The sequence below is a fragment of the Spea bombifrons genome, chromosome 6, assembly GCF_027358695.1.
Source record: "Spea bombifrons isolate aSpeBom1 chromosome 6, aSpeBom1.2.pri, whole genome shotgun sequence".
In the NCBI taxonomy this organism is placed as follows: domain Eukaryota; kingdom Metazoa; phylum Chordata; class Amphibia; order Anura; family Pelobatidae; genus Spea; species Spea bombifrons.
This window is the reverse complement of record NC_071092.1, coordinates 3,605,634-3,626,455: the sequence shown is the minus strand read 5'-3', so window position 1 is coordinate 3,626,455 and position 20,822 is coordinate 3,605,634. Positions and strand designations below refer to the sequence as shown.

The 20,822-nt window shown below is 43.4% G+C and overlaps 1 protein-coding gene across 1 annotated transcript in view; it reads left to right on the top strand.

Moving 5' to 3' along the window:
* LRIG1 (leucine rich repeats and immunoglobulin like domains 1) overlaps positions 1–20,822 on the top strand; it is a 45,880-nt gene that overhangs the window by 11,557 nt on the left and 13,501 nt on the right. The window contains exons 2-5 of the mRNA XM_053470366.1: positions 6,687–6,758; positions 8,283–8,357; positions 14,114–14,251; positions 14,720–14,863. Of these exons, the coding sequence (XP_053326341.1) occupies positions 6,687–6,758; positions 8,283–8,357; positions 14,114–14,251; positions 14,720–14,863 (429 nt within the window). The remainder of the gene's footprint in view (positions 1–6,686; positions 6,759–8,282; positions 8,358–14,113; positions 14,252–14,719; positions 14,864–20,822) is intronic.

Sequence of the window (20,822 nt, the reverse complement as noted above, 5' to 3'; positions counted from 1 at the left end):
GAAACTCCCCCAATCCTAAAATTTCGAATTCATGCGATTTTATTGTTTTTACGATAATTTTCAGAAGGAATTCGCTTTGAATCAAAGTGTTTTCTTTGGGAGTCTTTGATACTTTTTTTTTTTGCAACATTTTGCTGCAAAAGAAAACCGTAGTTTTTTTAATGCGTTACGTTTTTCCAAATAAACTTTTTTTTTTTTTTTAACGCGCCGATGGTGTATTAATGACCGGCCAGCCAGGACGGCGTTTGCCAAAACCCGGCAAAGCCAACGAGCCAACAATATCAGCTTGAACTTTGCACTTGGAAAGTGTGAAGTGATGTCGGTGAAAGGAGTTTATTGCACGAGTGCAACTCAGCGGCCGCCTTTGATGCATGAATTTTAACCTCAATAAAACAGAAAAGTATAATAATTCACCCTCCCGGGGGGGGGGGGGGGGCTGAATTCCCGAGGAACCTGACCTCAAAACCAACTAAACCCTCAATCTGTTTGTTTTTATATAAAAAAATAACATTTCTTTTTTAATAATAGTAATAATAATAGTTTTAATAATACGGGGTAATTGTTATATCCCATAATAATTCTATATAGAAATGATCAGGCTGGAAAAGTTTTAGGATCAGGTAGCGTTTTAGCCATACCTGGGATATATAGAAAACTTCCGATTGGTGCGTTTGCTCCCAGGGTGTTACGGTTGATATCCCTGCTTGAATGCAGGTGACTCATCCTTGAGGACGATGAGAAGGGTTAATTAATTCTGAAGGGTTAATACTTAAACTGTCTCAGGGTCCGCTCCTTTAGAAGAATTTTAATGTATCCGGTTCAGAATCACGGAGATTCTATGTTGCAACTCATCACTTATAAGAGTGACTGAGTCACTTATGTTCAAGCAGGGATCTCCATTATAAAACATGGAGGAGTCAATTAGAAACATAGAACCTGCCGGTAGATCGGCCCCATTCGGCCCCCGTCTAGTCGCCCGTTTCTTCTGCTGTAAAGACTCAAACCTTAATCAGTCGTTGATAGCCGTATGTCTATCCCATGCGTGTTTACTACCCTCACTGTATTACCCTCTACCACTTCTACTGGGAGGCTGTTCCGCTTATCTACCACCCACTATGTAAAGTTGTCTACGAAAGGGTACAGCAACTTTTTTTTAACTGCTAAACTTACAGAAAAACTACAGATGAGCAATAAATAAAATATATATTATTTTGCTTTGTTTTTATTCCTTCTATAGGCGTAAGACCTCTTGTGTAAAAGCGATATTTGGCAGAAGCAGGAAGCCGTTTACGGTTTTTTGTCTTTAAATCTGGAAATTCCATTCCCGGCGTCCGCAGCCATTTCTATCGGGGCCTTTCTTGGAAACGGGACGGGCTCTTGTGCAGATGCATCGTTTGCATTAAAAACGTTAACTCTTTACTACCACAAAGGTTTTCAGATACATTACAGGTCCTAACGGTTTCCATAAATTGTTATGTGATGCGCCATTTGTTATGTGCTGTTTAGCTGTTGTACAGCGCTGCGGTATATGATGCCGCTTTATAAAGCAATCGGTAATAATTAGGATCATAGAACCCGCCAGCTTATTGGCTCCATGTAGTCGCTGTAAAGACTCAAACCTTAATCAGTCGTTGGTCTCGTCTTAGATTCAGGAGCCGTATGTCTATCCCATGCATGTTTAATCCCCTCACTGTATTACCCTCTACCACTGCTGCTGGGAGACTGTTCCACTTATCTACCATCCTTTTGTGATTACTTTATAGCTGTGTTTGGTTGTTTTTTGCTTCCCGGATATTCTCATGTGGTCTTGTCTCGGAAGCCATAAAGTTGTGGCAGAAGTGTGGTTACTCAGGACGGGTTAAGGTGCGAAGTGTCTGACGGGGATGTCTGTCGGCAGGCAAACGGGGGAGGGGAATTCAGACTGAATTTCGCGGCAAGTGAGGGTTTGAGCAATCCTGGGAGACGTCATTGGATTTTTCCTCTGTAATGTGATATGAAGCTGAGGTCGTGTTTGCTGTGACATCAGAGCTGAAGTGCGAATGATTTCATAACGAGAACGTGTTGGGATATTTTAATTAATTCTGCTGTTTTCAAAAGACCAAGAGGATTATTGAAATGTTTGCTCTTCTGAGTAGGAAGCTGCTTTACGATGTTAGTGAAAATTACTTCCCCCTATCCGTCAGAAAACACTTCCCTTGATAATCCATACATGCACGCACACGGATACACGCACACATACACACTCAACCGTTGGGGTCACTTTCCTTGTTTTCAAAAGAAAAGCCAATTTTGTCCATTAAAATAACATGAAATGGATCAGAAATCCAGGCGGGGTTAATGTAAATGACTATTGTAGCTGTAATCTCTTAATAGGTGTACAGAGGCCCTTTATCTCTCCCATCACTCCTGTGTTCCAATGGCCCTTTATCACTCCCACCACTCCTGTGTCCCACTGGCCCTTTATCACTCCCATCACTCCTGTGTCCCAATGGCCCTTTATCACTCCCATCACTCCTGTGTTCCAATGGCACATTGTGTTCGCTGATTCAAGTTTAAAAGTCTAATTGATGTAATTATGTTACAGCCAGAAATTTTCTTGTTTTCCATGTAAACAGTGACCCCAAACCATAGAACATTAGGGTGTGTATTCTGACATTACCACAAAAAAGTGTTCCCAGACACCGCAGAATGGTGACCGATTGATAGAGTTGCAAAATCAAGACTATCCGGGGCAAAACAGGACAGTTAGGAGGCACGCACCAGTCACCTGCATATTATAATGCAAACGTTTTTAATTTGAAACATTGTTGCAACCGGCACATAAATAAATAAACGTATAAATTTGGCTTCATTCCCCATTAAACCCCTCGTTCCTGCACATTAATCTGCGATAAAAAAAGCAGAAATCAAACAGTGTTTATTGATTTTATTCCGCCCCGTGCACAGCCGGGTTATTTACCTGTCTGAGATATGTGGAAGTCGTAGGTGTTGATCGGATAGTTAAGTAAAGATGAAAAGAGCGGAAAGGAGAAAAAAGAAAGGAGCGATAACGCCATTGTGTTCTGGTTGCAACGACAAATCCTGCGACCGGGGTGTATCGGCCGAGGTTTGCGCAGCACGGCCTTAGATAAATATTGACACCGCAAGCCACAATTTGTCCTACGCCCTTGGAAATAAAGGCTCTCTCTTTAGAGACTTCCTTCTCGCCTGACAGTTTTGCACGGGCGAGGCGAGCGCTGTGTATACCACCGGCTGCCTGTGACTGTGCGCAGTGACTCGGGACACTGCGCAGGTGTCGCTCGGCCTTTTGTTTCCCTCTCCCACGGGGACTGATCACAGAATTCCACACGCTTCCTCTGGGGCGAGATCCCCGGCTCTTTAACCCACGGCCTTTGCTTGTTGCTACACCATGGAAGCCACGCTTGAAGCAACCAATCAGTGGGCGGGAAGGCACGCCACGTGGATGGGTGATCTCCATACCAGGGAACTTTCAGGCTCTGGCTACTTGGATACCTCCCCTTTGCGGGATGTAGTAGACAGCTCCCTGACGTCGGCAGGCAGTCCCGCTGACGGCAGTTGGCGCCATGCTCAGGCTGTGGGCAGGCGTCAGTGGGCAGGAAGAGACCATTGTCAGAAGTGGGAGGGGAGTGGGGCGTCACCGCGGTGACCCGGAGACCCAGAGGAGCCGAGCTTCACCCAGGAGTCTCCCGGTTATGGTGATCGCTTGATGTAGGGCAACAGTATTTTTAGGGAAGTTCTTACTCAGACCCCCTCTCGCTGCAACGTTATTGGATTATGTTTTGACGACCTTGGAACGAGGTGCTTTCATTATGATTAAGAACGTTACATTGTATATCCTACCTAAATCCTTTCCTTACGGGATAAAGATGTTTAGACCTCCTTAGATGAAGATATGATGCAATTAGTTGTAACGCTTCTGATAACGCCGGTCTCCGCGGTATCTTCTAACCGTGACCTTGAAGGTATCGGCTTCACCCGTCGATTGCGACTCAGATAAAGGAAGTCCTGCTCTCCTGGGCTGAGGATCTTAGATTTCATCGAGGACGTCTTCCTAAAAACCACAATGCGAGCGAATAAGCTCCGTTGCCTTTTAACCGGCAATCAGCGGGGCTCCTGAGTGCCTATCGGGGCCCCGTAGGCGCCGGCGTCTTTAGTCTACGGACTAACAGGGAATCAAAGGCTCCGCACCAATTGTTGTCAAACACGCGCCTGATATAAACAAGTCTATACGATACTGTACATCGTAACCAGCCCATAATGTTCTGACCTTCCAAATTCCGAGTGTCGCGGTGCATGATGGGAGCGGAACATAAGAAAACGTTAACCAAAAAAATCCAAAAATATCTGTAATAATATCTAAAAATTTTATTATTTCTTTAAAACAAATTGAAAAACAGAGTTAAACAAAATATATATAACACGCTATGCACGTACTTTCCTATACATTCATCCGCTGACCAAATGGATACCAAATTTTTATGTTTTTGGGGGGGGGGGGCAAAAAACTATTTTACCTAAAGCCGGATTTTGAATAAAACCCATGTTACGATGTTTACAGGTTAACTCAAACAATAACACGTATGTCTGACAGCCGGCACACACGCTTACCACAGGAGCAGTCGTTATCAGGATCCGCATCTCCCTTTACGGTTAAAGTTGCTGATTGTTTTTGATTGGCTCAGGCAGCCTCGTGAAGGGAGAGAACATCAGGACAGCAAACTGATCGAATATCTTTGTTGTGTCGGCTTTGGCCACCGATTTTTAGCCTGTTAACCCTTGAAATGTTAGTCTCTGTATTACCCTGACCGCGCAGCAAATGTTCCAAGCTGTAGGTATTTTGATGAATGAATTTAGTTCTGCGAAGCTATGACATCGATAAACGCTTCATTTCATTCATAATGAGAGAGAAAAGTCTGAGTGCAGATAATCTACTTTTAGGATTGGCCTCATGCGCTATATTTACCTCCCCTCCCTTATTGAGCGAACTCATATGTTTTACATTTTACACCCAAATTATCGTAGTAAACCATGCGTGCCACCATGAGACACGACCAATAGAAAAAATCAGTTCAGAATGTTTAATTTGACAATTAAAAAGCCGTTTGTGATTTTGCCATAATTTGCTGCAGTATTGCCTTTTATGGGCATCTGGATTAAGGAAAATAAGAGACATATGGATGTGTAGTAAGCAGGATAACGGTGTCCCTGACGTTGTGGGGAAAAAAAATGAGAGGTTTGGTGACTGACTTAAATGAGCAGAATATGATGTAAAAAAAAGAAAAAAATAGGCGATTCCGGAATGTTGAAGGATTTCTGGTTCCCGATAAAAGATGTTTGAAGTCCAGAGACCTTTAAATTTGTTTGTGAAATGGATAATTGGCTAAAGCGACATCGTGTGATCGTTGTGAAGCCAGCTACGAGATAAAGTTTGGTCAGGTAACTGCGGGATGTCATACCTCCCATGTGTCCCTCTTTAGGAGGATCAGTCCTTCTTTAGGAGCCTAATGCCTCTGTCCTTATGCCCCATCGTGTGATTTCAAATATCTTATTCTAAAGTGTTGACGGAGGAACAGAGGGACTTCCCAGGGGATGACCACAGGTGCATCAGCCAACGTGTGACTTTTAAACCCGCGTTGATGTGATTACAGTTATGTGAATCTGAGGACCAGAGTTGAGGCGCTTCATAGCATTTCCCGTGCCGCTCGCCTGGTCTGTCCAATGACCGTAAACCTTCTTGGCCGGTGTCACAGAACCTTGCTAATGATTTTGGTTCCGAATCCACCGGTTTCAGCCAGCGCAAACCCTTGTAGTCGAACGTTCTCTGATGTCCTTTGCTTCTGACTCTCTGACCTTCAAAGGACCAGAGTCCTTCTTTTTTTGACCTTTCCTGCGAGCGAGAAGCTGCACACCCCTCTCGTATATAAACCTAATGTTATCGGGCGGCATTATGCTTGATTTAGAATGTCATGTGCATGTTTTATTTATCCGTGAAGATCTTCCCCTGCAGTTTAAATCACTAGTGACACGTTAAATATAACCTTATTATGTGGTTAACCGGTAATGCGATCTCCGAAGACAAATTGCATTTTTCGTTATTGTTCTTGTTATCGAACAGAGCTGTGCTTTTGAATACACTGTCAACCCGAATTTCTCATGACTCCCATTTACAAGGATATCTCGAGGCCGATGTTAACAAACATTAAATGCTTCTCGGGGAGGCAGGGGGATAACTCACAGGACGTTATGGACCCCCCCCACTTAAATCAAATCACAGCCTTAGCACAGGGATCATTACAAAAGCGGGTACAGAGCGCTAGATTGTAATATAATAGATTCGTTCTGCGTACAAGATGGTAATTGGAGAAAGCAGGCCTGCCCCAGAGAGCTTACAATCTAATTAACGTTCTTTCATTGTCTAGGATTACAACAGGAACATCAACGGTTCTGAAAACAGTAATACGTAACGTCGTCCAGTTTGTGGCGGGCTACAAGTCCCATCAGCCTGATGAGAGTTGTAGTCAAGCAACTGGAACGCTGAATTTCTAGTTTGGTAACGGAGTTCGGAATTTTCTGTTTCCCCAAATATAACGCGTTGATTGTCCTGTAGGTTCTGCTGATCGAAGGGTTCTTCACGCGCTTCTCTCTTTTTTTTGTAATTTTAACAGAAACCTGAGCTACAATAAACTAACAGAGATCGATCCGGCCGTCTTCGAGGAGCTGCCGCATCTACGGGAAGTGTGAGTATTTTTCCTGAAGCTTTGGGGCTTTTTATTTTTTTTTATGCATAATCTGAGATTTCTGCATTCTCGCTTGGAAACGCGAAACCGAGAAGAAGAAGAAGAAGAAGAAGAAAAAAAAAGAGAGACTGAGAATACAGGCTTCTTCTAACTCACTGAAGTTCAGCTATTTAATAGAATTATACATTTATACATACACTCGCGTGCGCACACATACATACACACTCACATACACACATATATACACACACACACACACACACACACACTCACACACACACACTCACACACACACACTCTGTGGATAAGTGCGTGAGTGCAAAGCACACATACTTCCATAAAATTTCCGATTTTGTATTTTTTTTTTGGGCTGAGAATACATAGGCTACGTCCTTTTCGCACCAAGCGCGGCGGCCATCTTGCTTTTTAGACTAGATCGTACCCACGGCGGTTGAAGGTTTCTGGTGTACTCGCAAGGGTTAAGACTCCTGAATGTCTGTCTTATTTAATGTCCTCTCCTTTAATTTGACACCAAAGGGGCAGCTCGCCTCTAAATTATTTATGTAGAGCATCCTCGCCGCTCGATCCCGGGGCTGAATGTCTTATTTATGAGAATCGGCGGGAATATCGGCCAAAATATCACCAAACCCATAAAGCCCATAAAGACATGTATATGTGTGTGTGTGTGTGTGTGTGTGTGTGTGTGTGTATATATATATATATCCAGGTCTGCGGCCGTTTGCCAGAATTTAGCAGACAAGGCCCACTAGAGGCTGCGAGTTGAGGACTCCCGACAGTGAAATCGTTTGTCGTTGCGCCATCGTTACGACGCAGTGTGTCACTTTCACACAAACCCTAACTCCCGCTAAATTGCCTTTTGTTACGCGCGACACAACCGTTTAGGGTGACACGTCAGAGCGCATAGCGTGGGCTTCGCAAATCATTCTAACAGCTGACGCCTCAGCCTCAACTGCATTAGGAATTTGATGTCATTTAGTAAAATACCATCTGTATGTCGCTGCGGCGCGATTGCCGTGTCAGCGCCTTGGTTTGTGGAAGTGGGCTGAGTGGTCAATCTCTTGGGTCCCCGTGGAACAGGCGACTAGATATACCCCGCATTCTGAGATGCTGCAGATAGAAGTTGCAGTGTGATGCAATAAGGGTTAAAAAAAAAAAAAGTAAAAAAAAAATATAATTATTTATTGATTTGATAAAAACATACTAAATAAGGTCTTGCTATAGAGGGGGGGGGGAATCCAAACGGCCGACCGCCATTTAATTGTAGAAGTCCAAATGGGAACTCCCAGAAATGGCTGATGACCTTTTAAGAAGATCTGTAGATGCAAAAGGGCAATATTTATTCTGGGGCAACAATCCTGACGCGGTGCAATCGCCATGACGACCGATAGGACCTTTTAACACAAAATCGTTCTTTAGAAATCTGCCAAACTGTAACTTTTCTGGAACAAACAGATTGTAAACGTTTGGGTGATAATTCCCTTTATTTTCCTCTTTTAATTTCAGGCAGTTGAATCACAACGAACTGACGGCCGTCCCTTCTGTCGGCGCTGCGTCTTCCAAGCTGACTTCCCTTTCGCTGTAAGTTATCGACCAACATTTTAATCGTCTACGAGTTCGTAATTTGCTGATAATTTTTAAGGACGGTTTGGGCAAAACAATTTAATTAATTTTAACCACTTTCTGCTTCTTGTTGAGTCGGAGAATTTTCTTTTTCTTTCACGAACTGAAGAACCTCAACGTTCTTTAACGAGACGAGTTTGTTCTCCGTGGAATGTCTGAACGTATTGGTGGCGGCCACACTATGATTCACAAAGATATAGGCGAATATTTTGGTAGATTGTGAAAATTTAACGTATATAAATAGGTATTTATTGGGGGGAACCCAGGAATGCTGCTCTAACTTTCCTTTTTATAAATTAAAATTTTTTTAAATATACATTTTTTTAAATAATATACATATTCCCTTCCAAAATGAAGTGTGACGTTCTGGGATGCAGTTTCATCCCCCGTAATCGGATTGGATATCAACCGGCAGGGGATTCTTCTTTCTGGGAGGCCACACCCACTGCGATACACAACGGCCTATCGAAAAGTAGCAGGGGTGTGGCCACGGCTTCCTTACCGCGTTGCCTTCGCGGGATACGCTCATCGACCCGTATGGCTGTCACATGGCGCGGAAGTCAAATACCATCCATCCTACTCGTTACGCTCAGCCGACCACGACGCGCGGCCGGCTCCATTAATCATAACTCTGGATATGAAACCCAGAAAACCATCTCTGGCCTCCTGCTTTCCTTCACGTGCATAACGCCGAGAAATAATACCGTATTTGTTGAGACGAACTAAAAGCCCTTCCATGGATGGCTGAGACCAACGTTTTTCCGACAAACCCCCCCCCCTCCTAAGCAGATACAAAAAGTCATGTTGAGGATCTGGCGGAAAGTGTTTGCAAAAGATCTACGCGCTTCATTAAACCTTTGGATCCAATTTATTTATTTTTTTTAATCTCGCCAGGAAGTTCTTCAGCTCGAGTCATCTTTTGTTTATTTAAAGTTAGCTACGGCGGTTGTTCCTGACCAAACTAGCGTTTAATCCCACGGAGCTATTGATCCGTATTCTTTTTTTTGTTGTTTTTTTTATTTTTGTAGAGGCCGATACATTCGCCTTTCTTTCTTTTTTTTCTCTTTTTTTTTTTTTTCCAACTTGAAATTTGCTCACCTGTGTTTGCGTTTAAGTGAAAGAGAATCAACAAATATAGTTGGGGTGAGTTGGCACTCGGAGCTATTTATAAAAGTGTTGATATAGCTTGCAGGGCCGAGATTGATGTTGGCAGGTGGCCACGTTTTCTAAAGGTATTGTAGTTCTGTCAAATCTTTGCCTTTTTCTTAGCCGTGACGGCGTAGGCGGCTTTTTATTTTATGCAAAGGAACTTAAAAAAAAAAAAATAAATAAAAAAAATTTTTTCCACGTTCTAAGAAAAGATACAAAAAATACTTATTGAAGTGAAATTATGAAACATTTTAGAAATTCAAAAAAAATTCTTATGCTAGTTAATCTTCTGCATAGAATACGACAACATAACAGCATAAAAAAGTCAGATTTTTGTACTGTTAATTAAAAAAAGAATTCAAAAGAAATTTTCTAAATTAGTAGCAACTGCAAAGGCATGAAATTTTTTAATGATTTTTATTAACAAGAAAATATATTATTTCTAAATAAAAATATATTAATACATTTATTTGGAAAAGTTAGCTTTAATAAAATCAGGTGTTATTTTAATCAAAGTTCTAATTGCCATGGAAACAAAAGGAGGATTAAACAATTAGCATTCGGAATGTTAGGAATATGGCTCAACGTGTCACTAATTATGTCTCTCGGAGTGAGCTAAAAGTCGATGTTTGGGGTAAGAGGAGTGGAAAATAGGATTAAGGAGTTCAGGAAGGGATAAGCATCTCGTTGCCCCGTATTTACTGCAGGAAGGGAATCGATAAGAGTCCGAGGCCGCGGCCGCGCAGAGAATAAAACTCAATTTAAAAATCAATCTCTTTTACAGGCTAATTAATGTAAAGATCGATTCCCATTAAACTGTAATTAAACGGGTAGAGTAACAGAACGGGGCCGATCTCTGCGCGTTTCAGCGTAATCCTCCGTCTGGAGATGAAACGTGGGATCTACCTTCAGCCTGGAACGTCGGTTCGTTAACGCTCGGGCAGAGATAAGAATCTTGGGCTCTTAAAATGTTGAACTGAAAATTCTATTCCGTATCAGCTGGACAAAGCGAAGGCAGCAGGTAGATATCTAACGGGACAAATCTGCTGAGGACAGCTGGCTTTATTTCTGCATTTCACCTACGGCACCAAATTAAAGACACCATGACCGGGATTATTCATCGTTGGGTCCTCTAGAGCTGGTGGAATGTTTGGACACGTACCCCTTTCGTACCTGGTCTCATACCCCTTTCGTACCTGGTCTCGTACCCCTTTCATACCTGGTCTCATGCCCCTTCCGTACCTGGTCACATGTCAACCTTTGGTAAATGTCCATTCTATAGGACCCAGTGCCCATAGATAACTATAAACATTTTGGAGAGCCCAAAAGTGATTGCCTATCCTAAATAATCTACCATTAACCCTATGAGTTCCCAAGGGGCTGGCGAGGTACTGCAATGCTTGCCCACCATCTACACTCAAAAGGATGAATGTTTCATAAAAGGAACACGCGAACCCCCTCTATATTACCATTTTTGCTTTCTTTTTTTAAAAAAATAAATACACAATTATCTCTCTTTTTCATGTTTCAGTAGTTTTCAAACTTTTCATATAAGAAAAACGTTATTCTCCTTTTTGCCGAAGACGAGAGGGTTGGAAAGCGGAACTGGGATTTGTTGAAATCATAAACTATTGACCTAATCCCATTTATCCCCACACCACTTTAAAGCAATTGCTTCTTAATTCTGAAAATATGTCATTTTGAGCAGAGCTGAAGTGTATAACGGTGGATAACGGGGACATTTACCCCATGTTACTCATTACAAAACAAACTAGTTTAATCAAGGTTAGCGCTCCGTTCGAATTGCTTACATGCGGTACATTTGGTTGCAATTACGGACCTGGCACTTAATCACAGTAATAATGGTGGTATTTCCAAAATACTCTTCTTGCCCTATTTGGTATTTGTGATTCACCAGCTGCTTTAAATTATTTCTCTGTGATTCACTTCGAAATTCCCAGGAGTCCATCTGATCGATATTACCAAAAATGTTGGCTTCCTTCTAGCCAAGTCTCGGGACTCAAGACTTAATTTTGAAGTTTTAGATCTTCTCCAACGCCAATCCGTACACAAAAATAATACTCCCGTCTTCCCTTTAACTCAAGAAGAGAATTCTACATCGTTAACTTTAAACAAGTTACCGTTTTCATAGGGAATGTTACGGTTTGGGGGTCCGCAGCTTGTGCCACTGGCCAAAAAAGGAGAAAAAAAACCTCCAACTTTTATGGGTCCGTTGCCCTTACAAATAACAGAACCCAGAAAACCGCCTTTGTTGTATATAAATGTATCTTTTTTCCCCAATAATTTCCTTAATGATGCATTTCAGAGAAGCTCCGCAGAAGCTCATTAAGCTACGAGCACTTTGGGCACGTGCCCAACTCTCCCTTCCTAATCATGAATCTCCTGTGGTCATCAAGGCTTCTCAGCAGTCAAGAGACCCTCACAGATGTAAGAGTAGCTCTTTAATTAGCACAGATCGGTCCATTAAGAAGACGGAGGGCTCTGTTGGCTAAATCGTGAGATTAGAAGAGCGTAAGGATGGAGTCCAACACTTACATCCAACACACAGGTGCCACGAACCACGAGTCACTTCAACCTCACCATCCACCGAGCATCTCCTCTGTTCTTCGACGATTACTACAATTGTGTTCTTTTTGGCCTCTCATTCTCCAAAAATACATTTGTTTTTGTATGCATTTTCTACACCTGTTTCTAGGTGATGTTCTTTGCTTCAGTTACAGCGAGACATGAAGACGTTTTGAAGAGAATGACAGAAATAGGCCTGTTCAGCGCGTTTCTAAGAAGTATCAAAAATACCACCAGCTGCTCCTCAGAAAACTTGCAGTTCCTGAATCTTCGCATTCCTCGCAGGCCTTTCCAGCCGTAGAGGAACGTTTTATTTCATCATTAGAAAACACGAATCCCTTCATAAGTTGGCAGAACGGAGTCCAAACGCTTAACTCCGGATACATCAAATTCCAATTTCATTCGACTTCAAATAAATCTGATCACCTAGCATTGGAAGGCGGCCATCGCTTCGGGGGTTCACTCCGCAAGCGGGTCATAGGAACGCCAATGAAAGATAAATCATATGGGGCCGTTCTTTAATCAGCAGGTTGGCTGAATTTCAAACAGCAGCTGAACAGGTGACAAAGGTGACCTTATTTTCAGTTGATCAGAATGTCCTGGTTTAATGGCTCATGGAGTCTTGCCCGAAGCGAATGTGTCTTCTAGCTTCATGCCGTTGTAAAATAAATGAATCGGTCCATTACTTTTTGGTACAGTGTCTCTAGGCTTAGTCTTTCCATCATAATTAATCTCTAATTTAGCGAGTTTATGTTGCAATATTTAAATAATTTGATTTTAGTAGCTTAAGGGACATCGTATATCGTCCCAATCCGTTCAAACGAGTACTCAGAAGATATCGTAATAATAATCATCCAAAATATCGAGATGCCTTTTAATATTTAAATATTACATTTATGTGCAAATGCATTCTGGAAAAATATTTAGACATTTTCTAAAAACTATAAACAAAATTAAATTATAATAAAATGGAAAAAGTCTGTTTCGACAGAAGAGCAAAAAAATAATTGTACGGTTCCCTCTTACATACATAGCAAGTCTAGACATTATTTCTCCAAAAATATGTTTTTTTTAGCAAAAAAATTGTAATAAAAACTTCTCAAAAGCTTTTTTAAAGTGAATTTTTTAAATTTTTATTTTTTCTGGTATTTTTCTGTGTCTTTCTTGTATTTCAAAGTGATTTAATGAATCCTATTTGTCAAGTGAATTTTCGGCGGGGGGGGGGTTGTATGTGTTTCCAGATGTTTCGGGGCAGTTCTGGAGATAAGTGCGTGACTCGAACGTCTTGCTGCCTCTGGCCTCCCGGGTTCCACGTCCTACCACTAGCCTGTCCTTGTTTTTTTGGATCTAATTCCCACCTGAACAAACACAACATCTGCAGCGAGCCTGAGAATCCGTCCAATTTCCCCCGGGAAGCTCTGATTCAGCAGAATTATTATTATTATTTTTTTTTTTTGCAGAAAATAAGTTTGCTGATCCTCATATATTTGCTTCCTGTCTAAAAAAACAAAACAAAACCAAAAAAAAAAAAATAACCCAGAGAGTCGGAACATTCTCCATATTCAACAAACATCAGGTTTCTCCACCGTAAGAGAGAGCGGCCGAGTCTTTGTTGTGTATGAAGCCAAAATGGCGCTCGACCCCATGGGAATTGGCAGCCGGTGAACCAAAGAAATCTCACAATGTCCTTTTAAAGAGCTGTCTAATTATTTTTAGATAAATTATGAGGTTTTTGGCCCTGAGATCTGTGTAATTTATGCTTGAACGTGTACTTGTTCATAAAGGGACGGCGTAGAGGAGCTGAAGTTCTCCGACACTCCAACCGCCATGGACTGCGTGTCCTATGATGCTTTTTATCGGATATTTTATACGGTGCAATCACGTTGTTCTTCCAAGAAGTTTTTTCCTCCAGTCGGTTCCTGATACCTGTCGTACCCAACCATTTCCCCTTTTTGATGACATCATTATCTCTCTTGCAGACATCATAATAAGATTCGCGGCATCGAGCCCGGCCTGATGAAGCTCTACATCGCGTTGGAAACATTAGACTTGAGCTTCAATGAAATCACAGAGATCCGGAGCGGCTGCTTTCCCCCAGGACTAAGAATAAAGGAGCTGTAAGTCAATCGCTTGCTATTTTTTATTAGAATTTTTTTTTAATCTTTTAATTTTTCCTAGTATTTTAAGCAGAAAATCCATACTGTTTTATTTTTTTATTTTTTTTTCTCAGGATGTTGCCCATTATTTTTTAATCTCATTCTCGTTCTTATCTCCCCTTCCTATCTTTAGATCATTGATCTCACTCCTTCCCTGTACCAGCTAGGCAAACAGAGAGATTAATCTGTAATCTGGGTCTAAATCCCCCCTTTTAAAAATAAAATAAAATAAAAAAAAAAGCAGGAAGAAAACATACTCAACAGCTGCAATTTTACGGTGGTATAAGAGTATAGATATAGAGTTGGCGGGAAAAAAAAGGGTCATGCGTCGGCCATTTTTAAAATCGTCGGCCTTATTCTGGATAAAACTCCGACCAGGTGAAAAAAAAGCTGCATTTGTTTTCATTTTAATTTTTTTTTTTTTTACAGCCACCTCGGGAGCAACAAAGTTGGCATCTTGGAGTCGGGATCGTTTGACACCTTGGCGCGGTCCCTCCTTACACTTCGTCTGAGCAGAAACAGAATCTCACAGCTTCCCATCAAAGGACTCAAACTGCCCAGATTAACAGTCCTGTAAGTACTCCCCAAGGGCAGCAGTTTATCGGAAAGGAGGGGGGGGATTATGCCAAATTATTACACGTGAGAAATTTGGAAAAAAATACTTTTTTTCAAAAATATATTTAAAAAAAAAGTCAGAGAAAATGAAAGAAATAACAAAAATGTGCAAAAAACTATTTTTTTGCATAGAGACTTAAGGAGGTGTTATAAAGATCCCCTAAATATTCCAACGCAGGATTTTTCACGTAAATTCTTTTTTTTCTGGTGGAATTTCTATTAACGCATGGTGCGGGAGACCCATTTTCCCGTAATTTCCTGCCCCATCCCCCTTTATTCTGGCTCTGATAACGCTAATGATGATTGCAGTGCTAATTTTACTCCAGGCGTAAATAATCACCTTCACTTTAACAGGGGGTCTGGCAGCGGCGTGCTGGGGTGGGGGGCTGGGGGGCGGTAGATGCGTTTCAGACCACACAAGCGTTCGTTAGACAGGAAGCTTTGTACAAGGTAGCAGTTACAACAGACCTACTGTCACGGACAGGGCTATCGGCCGAGCCGTGACGTGGGAGTACGGGCGTAACAAGGGTCAAACGCCAACCAGACTTCCAGCGCGTTTGGTCACTTTCCCCGCAGGGCACCAAGCAACCACCACCAACCCCAACCAGTCACCCCAAAACTCCCAGTGTAAAACACGCTGCCACCACCAAGAACTTTAAAACCGGGCGTCTTAGGTTACCCAAAAACAATCAGACTGCGATAACTACACAATCCCCAAACTGATATCTATATAGTTAACCACTTAGTAACGTGACCTATCGATATATATACAAAAGGCTATCTCTAGGCTGAGTTCGATTAGAGAACAAAGACAGAACTGATTAAAAATGTTTAATCTGAGCATAAAATGGGTCACAGTGCTGTTACATAAAAATGCATGTAAAAAGAGACATAGACTTAAATAGTACAAGTACAAAACAGTATAAAATAAAAGGGATAAAACAGAGTATCATACCACACTTCCTTGGAACCTTGATGTTGTCTCTCTGATGGTAAAAACAGGCTCTTTCCTCCATTACCAATTGCCCACCTTTTTATCCCCCCCCAAAGACCGCCCTTTTCCTGTTACCTGAGCAAGGGGATGGGAGTAGGGGGTTCAGAACTATGACCTTCTGAAGGCGGGGTTATATCTTCTCAACTTTGGTCTGAGATCACAAAATATGTAATATGACGCTGGCTGAGCTTGGCATAATTATGACACCAGGATCATCATACTTCTCTGGTCCTAGTGATCATTTTCATACCAAACTCCACACCTGTATCAGTTGGCACAAGGACACATTCGCATAACACTTGCTATGGACATGCCTGCATGGCGTGTTTGGTCTCCCTGAAACCAGCACATCACAGGCATAAGGATGCAATGTATGATGGGGCCCAAAAGTTATGTACTCATCATATTTTGGACATTATGCATTTATTAATTTTACCCTGTGTCCATTGATACCCTGTCTCCACACCCCAGGGAGATGTTGCCAGGATGTCTGGCCCTTCACTCTTCCACAGGAATCCCTTCCTGTCCCAGGTGACAATACCCAGCATGGGGTAATTAAGTTATATTTTGGGTTCTGGCTCCAAAAGGAAAGGTGTGAACAAATGTTACTGGACCTAGCATCAGTCAAATCCCTTAACCCATTCAGTGCCAAGCTCCAGTTACTCATGCCGTGGCATGACACCTCCCCCTTTAAGAGGGTGGCCCAGAGATTAAGCCACAAGCTTATCTCTGCGCCAACCTACTCTTTCCCTGGGTAACAGTTTCCGGCTTAGATAAAGTATTTCTTTGGGAAAACCCATCCTGCAGAATATACTGAGCAAAGCATCAGCTACCTTATCTGCTCTGCTACAGGATAAGGCCATGGTCTCAGGGTACCCAGGGGCATAGTCCACCCCCTTAATAACAGATTGTTTCTTCATGCAGCTCGGTATAGCTACAAGCCCCAACAAATCTACTTGATGGGTAGCTCGGGTGTCCCGCCCTGGGTTCCCAAACCAAGTAGTCCCTACGTAAGGGATAACAGAATGGTTACCAGTTTCAACCTCTCCCTTGTGTCCTGACTTCGTAGTCCCACAGAATACGGGCACAGGTGCACCAAAGCCCTCTCTCTGTCCCCTATTATGGGAAGACTGCTGCCAGGTTACCACAGTTATGGTTGAAACATCTGTCACTCCACCTGTTCCACTCAAAGGAGGCATACATACAGGACCCCGGGAACCAGCTAATCCTGACACAGAGGAACACTCACTCACCCTCTGCCCTTCTCCACAGTCAGGTGGCCTCCTCACATCTTCACATAGCACCTCAAACATCCCTGGCTCTGGCACAGATTCACTCTGCCCTCCCTCCCAGTGATGCAAAACCTTCAAATTCTCACACGACACCTCCAACATTCTGGGTTCTGGCACAGACGGACATTCACTCGTTCTCTGCCCTCCTGCACAGTCGGGTGGTCCTCTCACACTTTCACAAAGCCCCTCAGACATCCCTGGTTCTGGCACAGATTCGATCTGCCCTCCCTCCCAGTGATGCAAAACCTCCACATTCTCACACGGCACCTCAGACACCCCTGGTTCTGGCACAGATTCGGTCTGCCCTCCCTCCCAGTGATGCAAAACCTCCACATTCTCACACGGTACCTCAGACACCCCTGGTTCTGGCACAGATTCGCTCTGCCCTCCCTCCCAGTGATGTGAAACCTCCACATTCTCACACGGCACCTCAGACACCCCTGGTTCTGGCACAGATTTGCTCTGCCCTCCCTCCCAGTGATGCAAAACCTCCACCTTCTCACATGGCACCTCAGAGACCCCTGGTTCTGGTACAGATTCGCTCTGCCCTCCCTCCCAGTGATCACATTTCACAATGTCCCCCAAAGTTTCACACAGAACTTCAGGTGAAGCAGGGCTGTCAGTCAGCCCTTCTGGCTCGCAAGCAGTGTCCTCTGGAGCATAGTGACAGAGCATCCGGCCCAAATCATTCCCCAACAGAACATTAACAGGGATATCCTCAGAAACACCCACTTCCCGCAAACCTTTCCCCGCACCCCAATCCAGGTACACACGCGCCATGGGCACAGCAGGGCGCACACCCCCAATTCCTTTGATGGACATGGTTCTTCCAGGGATTATGTCCTCCGTATTCACCACTTCAGGGCGCACCAAGGTGAAGGAAGCTCCAGAATCTCTCAGTCCCATGGTCACTCGGTCACCCACAGTTACACTCTGCAGGTTATCCTCCTTTCTCCCCGCAGGCCCACCCACAAGCAAAACTGATGGTGCCTCTTCAGTGGCGCTCCCACCCCCACGAGCAGGTTGGGGTAGATTTCTAGTAGGGCAATTAAAGCTCAGATGCCCAATCTGGTTGCATTGAAAACAACGGCGGGCATGTGACTCACCAGACCTAGCCCTTACCCCATTGGCAGTTGGTGGTGAAGTCCTCACTGCTGATCTTGTGGACGATGATGGAACTGGAGCCCCTCTCCAGGTGGAAGTACCAGCTGACACAACTCCACGCCTAGATGCACGAATGTCGGCGTAGTCATCTGCCAGCTCTGCAGCATCCCTAGCTGTTTTCGGCTTTCTTTCTAAAATCCATTCTCGTACTTCAGGGCTCCGGGTCTGTAAGAACTGTTCTAGGACCATTAAGTCATTAACAGCTTCATAGGTAGTAACTTGTACCCCAGTAACCCACTGCTTGTACGCGGTTTCCAATTGTGCAACATATAGAATGCAGCTGGATGACGCACTCTGCTGCATGCTCCTAAACTTTTTCCTATAAGCCTCAGGAGTAAGGTTAAAAGTTTTTTGCAAGGCAGATTTGATTGCCTCATAATCGTTATCAGTCTCTGAGGGAAGGGACACAAACACATCCAAGGCTTTTCCTTTCAGTTGTGGGGTTAAATATCTCCCCCACTGGTCTGAGGGTATTTGGTGCTGCCTGCACACTTTTTCAAAACTTTTTAGGAACACATCCAAATCAGTCCCTTCTTCCAGGGAGGGAAAATCATCCTTGCGGAGCCTACGTGTGCTGGGATCGGATGCATTACTGTTCAGTGAGGACTGAACAGTGTACTGCAGCTTGGCCATTTCCAGCTCATGTCTCCTTTGTGCCTCTCTTTCTGCCTGCCGTTCCGCAGCTTCTCTTTCTGCCAGCCTTTCTGCAGCTTCTCTTTCTGCCAGCCTTTCCGCAGCTTCTCTTTCTGCTGCCTGCTGTTGAATCATCACCTGCATGGCCTCCCGAGGATTTGAAGCCATCAGTTGCCGAAATAAATCTGTTGTGCAAATGTCCATAGCACTTTGAGAGGTACAACCACTGGGCATTCCAAGGAGTAGCGCTCCTGCAGTAGTAGGGAGCTCTGTAACGCTTTCGATGTCCGTCTCTGGCTCTACAGTGTGCCTGTCGGTCTCAATAAGGTCAGCAATAAGTTGTTCCTTGCTCTTGCCAAAAGTTTGTAAATTCCTTGCTTGGCACATCAATTCCAGGGCCTCTTTGGGTTGTTTGCGATACGCCTCCATATTCGGAAATGGTATAGAGACAGAAAAACAAGAGTAGGGAGGGGAAACTGTTTTGTACTTTGTATGTCTTTTTAAATCAGCACTGAGCTCTGTCTTTGGAAATTACACAAAAAGGTATGCAATTTCTTCTAGTGCTTCAGGCGAATCCAGTCAGCACTAAAAACCTCTAAAAATATATATATCAATATATCTATCTATCCCACCGCTATGCCACCAGTTTGTCACGGACAGGGCTATCGGCCGAGCCGTGACGTGGGAGTACGGGCGTAACAAGGGTCAAACGCCAACCAGACTTCCAGCGCGTTTGGTCACTTTCCCCGCAGGGCACCAAGCAACCACCACCAACCCCAACCAGTCACCCCAAAACTCCCAGTGTAAAACACGCTGCCACCACCAAGAACTTTAAAACCGGGCGTCTTAGGTTACCCAAAAACAATCAGACTGCGATAACTACACAATCCCCAAACTGATATCTATATAGTTAACCACTTAGTAACGTGACCTATCGATATATATACAAAAGGCTATCTCTAGGCTGAGTTCGATTAGAGAACAAAGACAGAACTGATTAAAAATGTTTAATCTGAGCATAAAATGGGTCACAGTGCTGTTACATAAAAATGCATGTAAAAAGAGACATAGACTTAAATAGTACAAGTACAAAACAGTATAAAATAAAAGGGATAAAACAGAGTATCATACCACACTTCCTTGGAACCTTGATGTTGTCTCTCTGATGGTAAAAACAGGCTCTTTCCTCCATTACCAATTGCCCACCTTTTTATCCCCCCCCAAAGACCGCCCTTTTCCTGTTACCTGAGCAAGGGGATGGGAGTAGGGGGTTCAGAACTATGACCTTCTGAAGGCGGGGTTATATCTTCTCAACTTTGGTCTGAGATCACAAAATATGTAATATGACGCTGGCTGAGCTTGGCATAATTATGACACCAGGATCATCATAATTCTCTGGTCCTAGTGATCATTTTCATACCAAACTCCACACCTGTATCAGTTGGCACAAGGACACATTCGCATAACACTTGCTATGGACATGCCTGCATGGCGTGTTTGGTCTCCCTGAAACCAGCACATCACAGGCATAAGGATGCAATGTATGATGGGGCCCAAAAGTTATGTACTCATCATATTTTGGACATTATGCATTTATTAATTTTACCCTGTGTCCATTGATACCCTGTCTCCACACCCCAGGGAGATGTTGCCAGGATGTCTGGCCCTTCACTCTTCCACAGGAATCCCTTCCTGTCCCAGGTGACAATACCCAGCATGGGGTAATTAAGTTATATTTTGGGTTCTGGCTCCAAAAGGAAAGGTGTGAACAAATGTTACTGGACCTAGCATCAGTCAAATCCCTTAACCCATTCAGTGCCAAGCTCCAGTTACT